The following is a 13,034-nucleotide window of genomic DNA, read 5'->3' on the forward strand; positions in this document are numbered from 1 at the left end:
AGTGTTGTCAATCTGGCTGCACAATCCCATTAATGGTCGGACAAGTGATCCAGTAGGGAGAGTTGGGGTGTGTGTGTGTGTGTGTGTGTGTGTGTGTGTGTGTGTGTGTGTGTGTGTGTGTGTGTGTTTGACTGTTGCGTGTTTGGGTGTTTTTGTGCTGATGACATGGAGGGCCAGATGTCTTGCCAAGTTCATTAATGAGTTGCCGCTTATTTCAGGGTCAGCCACAGTCCAACACACACACACACACACACACACACACACACACACACACAGTAGCGCTGTGTGGGCACTCACTTCACTGACCCATGGACAGTATAAACACATTGGCTCAGCTTGCTCCCCTGAGAGTACATCTGACCAGACTTCCATTGTAGTGATTTATCCCCTTCGCTCCTACACACCTCCCACTATTAAGCGGCAGCAAAACGTTCCCTCCATCTGTCCATTCCACCAAGTCAGGATGACATTCATGCTTTGAGCGAGCGGGTTTTCCTATTGCCACAGACACACAGTCATATTAATTTGATTAATGTTGTATTTCTACTCTTGTCTCAGACCTGTACTTATTTGCATTGACTTATGCCCCGCCCCCTTCCTATCCAGCTGCTGGAGCCTGTGTGCCACCAACTGTTCGAGCTGTACCGGAGCTCTGAAGACCGCCTGCGCCGCTTCACCCTGCAGTTTCTGCCCGAGCTGGTGTGGGTATACCTGCGCGTCACAGCGAGCAGGGATCGCCAGAGCAATGGGTGCATCGAGGCCCTCCTCCTGGGCATCTATAACCTGGTGGGTATTTCCACAGGGGTATGAGAGGTTAAAGGCAGGACTTTGTACAATGTATACATACTTGCTTTGCTTGTGAGCCATTTTGCATCCCTAGTTCGAAGTACCTATATAAGAGGGATGCGATATAGCAACTGCAAAGTGGCTGCAGAAAAATATCACTGCTGTAACAGAGCAAAAGATCAGTAAAGAATAAGAAAATGTAAATTGTTCCAACTAGGCACGATTATCCTGGCCAAAATAATTGCGGTTCACGCTTAAAACTCTTAAAATGGTGCTCAAACATACTGGAATCCCTTTACATTGCATTTTGTTGAGAAACAAATACTTCTATTGCATCACAGAGAGGACACATCTTCTTTTAGTGGTCATACTTTTTGGTGAAAACCAATCAAACAATCATGAAAGCCAGGTTTTTCGACTATTTAAAATGGCTCCATATCTTTTGCTGCCTGTTTTTGCAGAGTCTCTTTTGTTGTTGGTTGCCCAGCAGTCTCTCTGGGTGCTGCTGGATATGATATTCACGATTATCACAATAATGGAACTTCACCACAATCAGCTTAAGTTTTTATCAAGGTTCGCATACATTGTTCCATCCTTAGTTCCAATTATCCTGATGAGTAATTCTCCTTACATGGACTGTGTGTGCAGACGTCAGAGATCATCTAGGTGAAGTGTCCTTTAGAGAAATCCCTACAGCTTGAGGGATGTTGGCCTGTAACTGACCCTGACAGGGACCCACACCGTTATCACCATCATTATGGTCATACATGGCCAGCAGGGATGGCCGCTGTGTCCAAATTCCTGCAGTTGAACTTAACTCTTAGAGAACATAATGCAGTAGTTGGCTAGACCAGTACAATGTGACTGTTATGTTGCCACATCATTGTCAGTTGACAAAGACCTTACTATCAGACTTTAAGGATGCATAACAGTTTACACAATTTTTGTCCTGGTTCATGTGGATCTCTCTGTCTCCCCTTCTGTCTCATTGTGTCATACGGATTACTGTTAATGTATTATGTTGATCTGTTCTGTACGACATCTATTGTCCGTCCTGGAAGAGGGATCCCTCCTCAGTTGCTCTTCCTGAGGTTTCTACTGTTTTTTTTCCCCGTTAAAGGGAGTTTTTCCTTATCTTCTGCGAAGGTCCCGAAGGTCCTAAGGACAGAGGGATGTCATATGCTGTAAAGCCCTGTGAGGCAAATTGTGATTTGTGATATTGGGCTTTATAAATAAAATTGATTGATTGATTGATTGATTGATTGATGTGGATTAATGTAAGTAGATAAGATTTTTAGATGAAGAGGCTGTACTTTTTCACAAAACATCTCATGACATTTGCTTCTACAACCGCGAAGATAGCTATGAATGGCTCTCTAAATGTTGATATGCAAATCATCGCTTATCTTTAAGACCTGATACAGGTGGAACATTAGTGAGGCTGTACATCTGTTGACACGAAAGATGATCTGCAGGGAATGCCCCGGTTAATGGATAGACCCAGGATAGATTGCATCACCAGGAAACACCCTTGGGGAAATGGGCTAAGAGCTCGAGATATCAATAGAAAGAGCTCCATGTCAGCCACCACGGCTAAAGGTATATCCATGCATAATTTATTCCTCTGTGTCTATACCATTCCACACACACACACACACACACACACACGCAACGCTGTACATGCTCATAGACCTCTCTCCTATGGCCATTGACAAGGGAGCTTTGAAAAACAGCTTTGCTCTCGACAGTCCCATCAGATATTCAGAGATATACCGCTAGCCATTCACGACGAGGCCTGAACCGACAGGGAGAAAGGGAGATGAAAGGGATAAAGCCCTTTTCGTACCACATTCCAAAACCTAGATTATGGATGCTTGGACGAGGGATGGGTAAACTGGTGTTTGTTGTTTTCTTTGCATTCATTGACTTTCAATCAAAATCTGACCATTTTGATGACTTCATGTGAAAAAACAATTGTTTTAAAAGCACATTTATCCATATTTAATGATATATGAATACTCCACCTACCTGCCACATCTGCCATATATGATTCAGATAAAACTCAGGTGCGTTATACGCTAGAAGAAACCACCATTATTTCTGTCTCTGAATCAGTTAACGGTGCCTGCAATGCTCACATGCCGTAAAGAACAATTGCTTTGATAACTTTTACACAAACTTGAATCCTCCTCAGCTGCACGTAATTGGTTTACAGAGCCAAGTAGGAATAACAAGTGCTTTCTGCCGAATGAAGAATGCTCAACTCGACGTCCCCGTGAATGTACTTCATTATCGTTTCGACTGTGGTTGCAACTGGTGGAGATAATCAGGCATTTTCAGGGACGCATTCATCTTTGTGTTATGTATCGCAGTGTGAAATTGGAATTGAGTGGCGAGGGTGCTGGCAGTGACATTTAATCTGTCAGAGTCAATAACATGTACCAGCAGAACGGTCGTACAACAGCTAAACAGCGTGAGGGACACTGGACTGTACAGCAAATGTGTATCGTGTGCTGCTAAATGCTTTCCCCAGTCCACAGAGAAGGGCTAAACAGGGGTAAAATCATGGAGCTAGAACTCTGAATTTAAATCAGACATTTACTGACTCTCAGTATAAATGAGCATCAAGCACCAGACTGTTAAAAACAATCCTCCGCTGCTTTAATGACATGGCTTCTCTGTCTGATTTGTTTTGCAGGAAATCGTGGACAAAGATGGCAACAGCAAGCTCCTCTCCTTCACAATCCCCTCCCTGTCCAAACCATCGATATATCATGAGGTGGGGCTCCTGTCTGGACTATCAATCAATGTTTTACAGGTTTTTTTGTACTTTCACTCTTCCTGCCTTTCCTGTCTTTCTCTTTTTATCTCTCTTGCTGTTTCTCTCTGCCAGTGCCTCCTTCCCACTGACTGCTATACAGACCTATTTTAGTGGCTATTTGGAAGATGACACCTCCTCAGTGTCCACTGCCTCAGAGGGTCAATTTTCATTAACCTCACCACCAGCGCTGATCCATCTGTGTGTTTTAAGGTGTCAGTATGTGTCTGACACTGGACCTAAGGGGGGGACTTTTCACACAGGTAGTTCTCTCACTTCTTGTGCGTGCAACCAAAAGCTTCACTGTGAAAGTCTTTGAGGAAAGGTCGTCCGATGTTTGGCGCCCTTCTCTATAGGTGTGTTCCCATTCCACCTGTTTTGCACATAAAAAGAACTTAAGTTAATCAACTTAAGTTGATAAATTCTCGGAGATACAGCAAAAAAGTTTTAACGCTTGAGGGAAGGGGTAAAGTTGGTGTATCGAGAGGTAAATGCAGATTAGTGCAACGGAACAGATTCAGCAAATGGGTAGCTGTCAACACAAGTATGTATGCACACAGGGCTGTTATTAAAAATCTTCCAAGAGCACAAAGCTGCAGTTTAAAACTCAGGATTTCCAGTGTCCTCTTTGTGATATACATCCATTATACAGTCAGGTCCATAATTATTTGGACAATGATACAGTTGCTGTCATTTTGGCTCTGTACACCATCACAATGGGTTTTAAATGAAACAGTGAATACCTGCTTAAAGTGCAGACTCTCAGCTTTCATTTAAGGCTTTTTTCAAAAATGTAGTATGAACCGTGTAGCAATTACAACCATTTCTTCACACAGTCCCCCAACTTTAAGGGCTCATAAGTATTTGGACAAACTAACATAATCATCAATTAAACAGTCAGTTTTAATACTTGGTTGCAAATCCTTTACAGTCAATGACTGCCTGAAGTGTTGGACACATAGGCATCATCAGATGCTGGGTTTCTTCCCTGGTGATGATCTGCCAGCCCTTTACTGTAGCCCTCTGCACTTCCTGCTTGTGTTTTGGGTGTTTTGCCCTCAGTTTTGGCTTCAGCAAGAGAAACGCATGCTCAGTTGGATTCAGGTCAGATGATATGACTTGGCCATTGCAGAACATTCCACTTCTTTGCCTTAAAAATGTCTTTGGTTGCTTTTGCAGTATGCTTCAGGTCAATGTCCAACTGCACTGTGAAGCATCATCTAATGAGTTTTGAAGCATTTAGTTGAATCTGAGCAGATAATGTAGCCCCAAACACTTCAGCTTTCATCCTGCTGCTCTTGTAAGCAAGACAAGACTTCACTAGAATAAATACAGAGGATTTATCACAAGATGCAAACCATTGGTTAGCCTTAAAAATGGAAGGCCAGATTAGAGTTTGTCAAAAACCATCTAAAAAGCCTGTACAGTTGTGGAACAGCATACTATGGACAGATAAAACAAAGATCAACTACCAGAATGATGGGAAGACAAGAGAAGGAAGAAGGGAAGGAACTGCTCATGATCCAAAGCACACCACCTCATCAGTGAAGCATGGTGGAGGTACTGTTATGTCATGGCCATGCATGGCTGCCAGTGGAGCTGGTTCTCTTGTATTTATTGATGATGTGACTGCTGACAAGAGCAGCAGGATGAAAGCTGAAGTGTTTGGGGCACCATTATCTGCTCAGATTCAGCCAAATGCTTCAAAACTCATTGGACGATGCTTCACAGTGTAGATGGACATTGACCTGAAGCATACTGCAAAAGCAACCAAAGACATTTTTAAGGCAAAGAAGTGGAATGTTCTGCAATGGCCAAGTCATATCATCTGACCTGAATCCAATCCATGTGTCCAACACTTCAGGCAGTCATTGACTGTAAAGAATTTGCAACCAAGTATTAAAACTGTTTAATTGATGATTATGTTAGTTTGTCCAAATACTTATGAGCCCTTAAAGTTGGGGGACTGTGTGAAGAAATGGTTGTAATTCCTACACGGTTCATACTACATTTTTGAAAAAAGCCTTAAATGAAAGCTGAGAGTCTGCACTTTAAGCAGGTATTCATTGTTTCATTTAAAACCCATTGTGGTGGTGTACAGAGCCAAAATGACGGCAACTGTATCATTGTCCAAATAATTATGGACCTGACTGTATATCCATCTCATTGTGCCCTCCTCCTCCTCTGTGGCACCTGACTGGAAAGTAAACGATTTTCGGAGCATTCAGTTAAAATTGGCTCTACATTTGGATGGAAACCCATGTGTTTGGAAGGAAACCTGAAAGGGGAGGACATGCAGCAAAGCGTCCCAGGCTTTACTCAAACCCAGGCCACCGTGGTGAGGAATCAGCTTTAGAGGTATGCGCTCTACCTAGCAAGCTACCAGGGCAGACCATGATGTCTGGCTTTTCACGGTTTTGTTTTGAGCATACCAACACCTGAAGTTCCTCTCTGCCCGAGCCACTTTTCTATCTTTTGTTTTCCATAAATCTAGCTTTGAAAACATTTGCATGAAAACTTAAGGCCAATAAGGACTATCCAGGAAAAATCCTTTACAGTTTGCACTTATACTCAAACTTCTCTGTTTCTGTTGGACATTTTTATTTTAAAATGAGGTGACTTTTAACTTTTTCAGTCCTGTTTTATTTTGCTTTGGTCACTCACTCTGTCATGCTGGGTTTGTCCAACGCCCCCAACTTCTGACCTGACTGCTCTAACAGGGCACAGTATTGACTGTTGTGTTGGAATTCATTAGGAAGGTGTTTAACAGGATGTGCTGACCTAGGACCATTTACTGAGAGCAGAAAGAAGCAGTGTGTATTACAGTTTTAGACTTTTTCTTCCTGCTACGCAAAGCAGAGCAGTAAGTGCACAGTATATTGTCATACAGTATGACGGCCCTCAGTGGGTGCTAGTGTGTGAGTGTTGATGAGACTACAGTGTGTGGCGTGTGCTGAAGGCGATTTATCGTTGTAATTACAAGCTTGAGAGGCTCTTTCCTCCATGCTGTGAGATTGAAGAAAGCGTGGAGGCGGGGTGGGGTGGGGGATTCGTGTGCGCATGAATCACAACAAGCTTCCAAGGATGCTGTAGTACGCCACCACACATCACAGGGCCATATCCCCAGGCCTCCATCATTAGCATACACTCCAGTCTCTCTTTTTCGTATTAATCCATCGTCCCCTCCTTCTCTACTCAGAATCACCCAAGATACTCAGGACAGAATATCAATTCAATTTAGGGGTCACTTTCACTCCACACGCCATCAGAATAAAGTGGGCTTGTGACATATTCCCAGACATAAATCAGTCATTACCTGTGCCACATCCTCTTTCTGTTTTACTCATGAAAGAAAGAGAAGCATTCCTTCTGCATGCCTTCTGCATGCATAAGGTAAACAATAAAGTATTACTCTATTCTATCCTAAAGGGACATGTCACCCTAAAATCAAAAAATACATGTATTGTTTCTCTTACCTGTGGTACTATTGTCAAGTGTTGGAGATAATGGACGTAGAAATGTCTGCCTTCTCTCAAATATAATGGAATTAGATGGCACTCAGGTTGTGGCACTCAAAGTGCTGAAAAAATACATTTGAGTTGCTGTGTTGAGATGTGGTGCTTTATGATCAAGTGTTTTCCACTTTGGGCATTTAATGGCTGTTTCCATCTTGTGGTGTAGTGGAAGGTCTGATGGAACATCAGGGACAGCAATGGAAAAGTCCTGGACTTTATCCTGTCATACCTGTGCCATACACGCCAGTAGTTTTTACTGATGTATTTTAATTATTGTCAAATAAACTAAACTAAACTAAACTACAATAATTCCTAGATGAACTGCTCATAACAAGGTTTGTGGATTATCTTGAATAACCAGGTCATGATTTCTGTAAAGAGACATCACTGTTGAGTATTTTGTTTGGCACTTGGCACCACAAGCCGAGTGCCAACTAGTTCCACTACATTAGAGAGAAGGCAGACATCTCTACGTCCTATCTCCAACGCTCAGCAACTCACACCAAAACAATCTAGACTGATAAGTAACACCACAGGTAAGAGCAGGCATGTCTGAAAACTGGCCAACAGCCTGCAGCTTGTTGCTCGGAGTATATTACATTTAGCCCCACACATTATTGGTTAATTATGCAAGATCACTTTGCATTTTTTCCATTCACCTCACAGAGGCAGGACTGTCATACAGGTTGTAGACATGCAACAAGTAGGAACTACACAGGCAGAACAAAGTTGTTTTCATTAACAGATGGTAAACAAACAAATGTATGGTTGCCTAACAGCAGATGTTCCTACTAGGTCGCAGACAATACCACAGCATGTTTTGTGATACAGTGTTTTTGACATTTTTGTATTAATAGGTTGCATATGTTGTGTTTAAACCCCTGACTGCTAGATAGCAGTGTTGTTTTCAGTCATGTGACTCTCCCACTCCAACATAACAACATATCACTACTGTGTTACAGGAGCTGTGTTAAATACAGATCCTACTGTTCTGATTGCATTGAAAAAGTTAACTTTTTCTAGTCAAATTTTATGCAGATGATGGAGTGTTCTTAATGACAGTCTTCCTTCAGTTAGATTTTAAAAATGCCACAATTTAAATTGCCTTACTTACAATATTGCAGTATTTCCCATTTAACTGAATCGTAACCCCTGTGTGGTGATGCATATCCTGTTGCCAGATTCTTGCCAATACACAGCCTGACAGCACAGACAGTGTAAAGTTGACAGCGAGGACTGTCGCTTTCATGGGCGCCGCAAAGTTGAATTCTTCACTTAAAGATGAAATAGTTGCATTTGTCTCATTTGTATTGTTTTTTTGTTTTGTTTTTTTTTTAAATAGCCTATATGATGTGAGAAGCAGCTGGCCCGCAGGCATTTTCATGTTATTTAATCTGGCCCCCATTCAGTAAAGTTTCATAGGAAGAATATGTATTTTTGAATTTGGGGTGAACTGTCCCTTTAAGTATAATTTGCTGATTGCCTTATCAACCATATTTGTTGGGAACGTGTCCAACTGTTCTGGATTAACTTAATACTAGACAACAGGTACGCGTACTTTATACTCTCCATACCTATTGCCAATAATTACCCAATAAAAGCATGACCCAGTAACGACCGACAGGAGCAGAAGGTGGCAGTAAGTCACTCAGATCCTGACAAATCTTGTCTCATGATCAGCTTAGTAAATGACGGCCTGAACAAGTCGTTGAAGGTATCTCGTGATGTGCGAAATAACACCTTGACATTTACCACGCCAAAGGTTAATGTTTTAATTCATGAAAGTGAATTACCTTTTATCTCGTTACCAGAGGTGATTGCTGTGTCAGGCGAGGGCGGCCCACCTTCACTATAAAACACAGCAGGAAAAACCCTGACCTGTCAGTACAGGTGTGCAGAAGCCTTTTAAGAAAACGGAAAGAGAAAGAAGTTGAAAGGAACTAGTGCAGAAATTCAGAGCTTAATGTTGTGTGAAGGAATTTGTAGAAGATACAAGGCAAGTTGCAACACATAACTTTTAGTGGAGGAGTTGTACAGTCAGCAATTTATCGACTAAAATTGGAAACGATTCTCAAATTTAGAAACTGATAAGTAAAGCCAACAGAGAGAAGTCAGGTGCTGCCAGGTTGGCAGAGGTCCAATAGTTATATCATTCCCCTGTAATAAAATCTCCACACTAATCACAGCAGTTTTCCATCTGAACAGAGCAGAAGCCCCCGAGGTTGTCATTAAACAACATGAAGGGCACTGCAGGCAGCATCACTGCTGATGTACTATCATGTTGTAGGAGCCAACATGGTGGACAAGTGTTTTATAACCTTTGTTTTTCTCCTGTGTGTGCAGCCTTCTAGCCTGGGGTCCATGGCATTGACAGAGGGGGCCCTCTGTCAACATGACCTGATCAGAGTGGTGTACAGCGGCCTCCACCCACAGAGAGAGACCTTCACGGCTCAGAACAGGTACCACTCTGACTCCACCAGCTGTTAACAGAGAGCAAATAATCTGAGACGCAGTAACGTCACAGAAGAGATTAAATTGCAGCAGTTTAGAGACGTTGTGCTAAATCTACCGTACTGAATGACTTACCAGAGGGTGAAACCTTTTGTTGTTTTTTTTAGATACAGAGAAATGGCAGTGCTGTAGGCTGTTCAGCCTCAGTAAACACAGGTGGCACCACAAGACTGTCATCATTCTCTATTTTTTGTCTCTATAGCCTCACATCTTATCCTTCCCCATAAGATGAAAAAGACCTTTTAAGATGATCAGAGCGTAACCCTTGACGCTCATTCAGCCTCCTCTGGCCACACTCAGCAGGCCTGAAAGCTTTTTTGGCTCTTGCATTTTCTCTGCCACTGTGGATGAATGATAATCTTAGCATAGTAATGAAACGTGCTGGAGCCCTGCCAGAAAATGGGCTGCTGCTTGTTTGCAGTGGCACATGCGCAGAGACAGTCACATCATGAGCTGTGATACTTCAGATGTGTTAGGGCAGCACAGATAACGCCGGTCATCCTGCGCGTTGTCCAGAACAGTGTGACCCCTTGGCTATGATGAGCGCAAAGCATCATAAATAAAGTGAACGGATTTCAGCAGGGCCAGGCCTCGTAGCTTATCTGGAAACCCATTTGTGTGCCTGGGCCTGAGATAGTGTTTATGAGAAGAAAGCCCGGAGCTCCTGAGAGGTGCCGACTCACTCCAGCTGATGATATACAGCCAGGCCATTTACCTCCCCCTGCGCACAGAGTCAATTATGGCCCTTACACTCGAGGTCCTCCTCCTGGTTGTCCTCCATCAACACACACACACTCTTAAACACACATGCACCAAATGGGGATGCTCAAGATTGAGATTTGGACTGATATCTGAAAACAGATCATTTCTAGCAGATTTGTTGTGCTCATTCAATAACACCGTTTATCTTTGCTTGTAAGCCGAGGTTTATCTTCTGTATGTTACCATACAAACACTGCCTCTCTCCTAATTGATCTCTAAACAATCCACTGTTCTCAAATATCTGCAGTCTTTTGGCATCTGTGTTCATGTTTTTTTTCTGCAGCAGGTAGATTGACAGTTCCACTCACTCTACTGACTAATGCACTGCTGCATTGAGTGAAATGAGACATGAACATGTAATTTACATCACATTTAAACAGACATGGCCTATTATGGGTTTGAAAAAGGCACACTTTTAATTAACACTTTGACAATACCCATAAAATGCGATAAGTCAGACACAATTCTGATTCCAGTACCAATTAGTGCCTTGTTGCTAAATATTTTACCACTAAGGGGCGGCACTGTTGCATGTTCTCCCCATCTCCCCGGATTTGGTTCTCTCTGGCTTCCCCCCACAGTCCAAAGACATGGCTCTGAATTGCGCGTACGTGCGGGTGTGAGCGTGAGCATGAATGTGTCAGCCCTGTGATAGTCTGTTGACCTGTCCAGGGTGTGTTCTGCCTCTCACCCAATGTCAGCTAGGATAGGCTCCACCCGAAAAAATTTTACAGTAGAAATTCAGGTTTTTAATTGGGCTCGGGCCTGAAACTGCTGCCGTGGTTCAGGCTTGGGTTGGGCTTGAATTTCGGGGCCCAATCAGTGCTACAAAACAGTGTAGCAACACGTTCACAGATAGAAGTTCAAAAGGACTGTTTGTATGACTATTTTAGTAAGACACAAATAAGACTGAAGTGCTAATAAACAGTATATTACTATAGCTTTCACTACTTTTGATGCGCAGAGCAGCCATATTGGACTTTGAGGTCAGGGCAGGTGAGTTTCCTCTGACTTTTCAATTTGGAAATCCGACTTCAGGGGACATTCCAGTTGGAATTTCTGACCGGGAACTGGGAAACTCCCACTTTAGGTGCACCGTAAGTCACCACACCTATTACAGTAACATTAACTTAATTAAACATCCATGTACAAGACTTCATGCAGTCGAATACGGGGCAACTTACTGATTTTAAATTTATGTCATACACATTGATTCCATCAAATCTGATATGTCAACAATGCCCTTTTTCCATATATTGCATTGTGTGCTACTGGCATCGAGCGTGATGAAGTGGAGCAACTCTTTAGATTTCTTTTAGACATTTTTTATACCTGTGACGCACACTGTCACGCCAGCACACATGAGTGTGTAACACTCGGGGTGTAACATTTTTTTGCCTTCGCACTGGCAATAGTCGTTGCAGGAAGCATCATGTTTTCAGGTTGTCCCTCTGTCTGTCCATACAGACATACGTCACATTCTCATGAACACGATATCTCAAAAACGTCTTGAGGGAATTTCTTCAAACTTAGCACAAATATCCACTTGGACTCCACGATGAACTGATTAGATTTTGGTGGTCAAAGGTCAAGGTCACTGTGACCTTCCATCCATCTCATTCATGTAAACACAATATCTCAAGAACACCTTGAGCAAATTTTTTTTATATTTGACACAAACTGTGGCAAGGACAAAGCCTTTGCACATTGGGCACCTGCTCTAACAGGTGATCTGCTGGGTGCCCCAAAGTAATGACATGTTACATCAAGAGGGTCAAAGGTCAACTTTGACAGCATAATGTTCTGCTAAAACACTTTTCAACATCATATCTCAGGAACAGAGGGGGAGACATTTTGTCAGATACTGAATTGCTGACACTAATCTTGGGTGCCCACCTTGAAACTGTGCTGATGTATAGATCTCCTGTGCTGCCAGGAAGAGATGTATGTGGAGCATCCATGTTTTTACAGACATGGATGTAAACTGTAATTGCAACATCACCGGTGCATGGAGGCATACAACCATGTGGTGGTATTTCTAGTTTCTGCATGCCTTTATGACATATTGGCTCACTGCACTGATGAGATTTATTCCCTAGGGATTGACATTTGGTACCGACTGAGAGGACATTTTTCAATACTTGATAGTATCAAAGCAAATTGGTCAGTGCCAGAAAAGTATTGAAGTTTGGTACTCAGCCATACAAAGTACAGTAGTTCACAATGAACGAAACAGCTTCGGCAAGCAGTTTGCTTAAGAGACTATTTTATGGTTCAGAGTTCATAAATTGCATGAGCAACTCTACATAATTATCTACCGTAGGTGTCAGAAAAATAGGTGGATAGAATGTTAAACCAAAAATGGTCAGTTTGGGGTTATGCTGAAATCAGATGAAACTGACATTATTTAAAGTCATCACATGATTGCATTCATGTTGTTTTAACTTTAACCGAACATTTTGTGATTGCAGGTTTGAAGTGCTGTGTTTCCTCATGCTGTGCTACAACTCTGCTGTGGTGTACATGCCGCTATCTTCCTATCAGTCAGTTTGCAGAATGAGCTCACGGTGAGGAAAATGCACATGAAAAGCATGTGTCCTTTTTTTTGTCTTTCATCATCCACAGTTTGTCCTTTTTGTACC

General features: G+C 42.5%; 1 protein-coding gene across 2 annotated transcripts in view; it reads left to right on the forward strand.

Moving 5' to 3' along the window:
* Positions 1–13,034, forward strand: part of LOC125899719 (protein FAM126B-like) — a 59,568-nt gene that overhangs the window by 30,348 nt on the left and 16,186 nt on the right. For both annotated transcript variants that reach the window (XM_049594205.1, XM_049594206.1), the window contains 4 exons: positions 607–786; positions 3,485–3,565; positions 9,463–9,578; positions 12,864–12,959. In XM_049594205.1, the coding sequence (XP_049450162.1) occupies positions 607–786; positions 3,485–3,565; positions 9,463–9,578; positions 12,864–12,959 (473 nt within the window). The remainder of the gene's footprint in view (positions 1–606; positions 787–3,484; positions 3,566–9,462; positions 9,579–12,863; positions 12,960–13,034) is intronic.

Source organism: Epinephelus fuscoguttatus, linkage group LG13, assembly GCF_011397635.1.
Source record: "Epinephelus fuscoguttatus linkage group LG13, E.fuscoguttatus.final_Chr_v1".
In the NCBI taxonomy this organism is placed as follows: Eukaryota; Metazoa; Chordata; class Actinopteri; order Perciformes; family Serranidae; genus Epinephelus; species Epinephelus fuscoguttatus.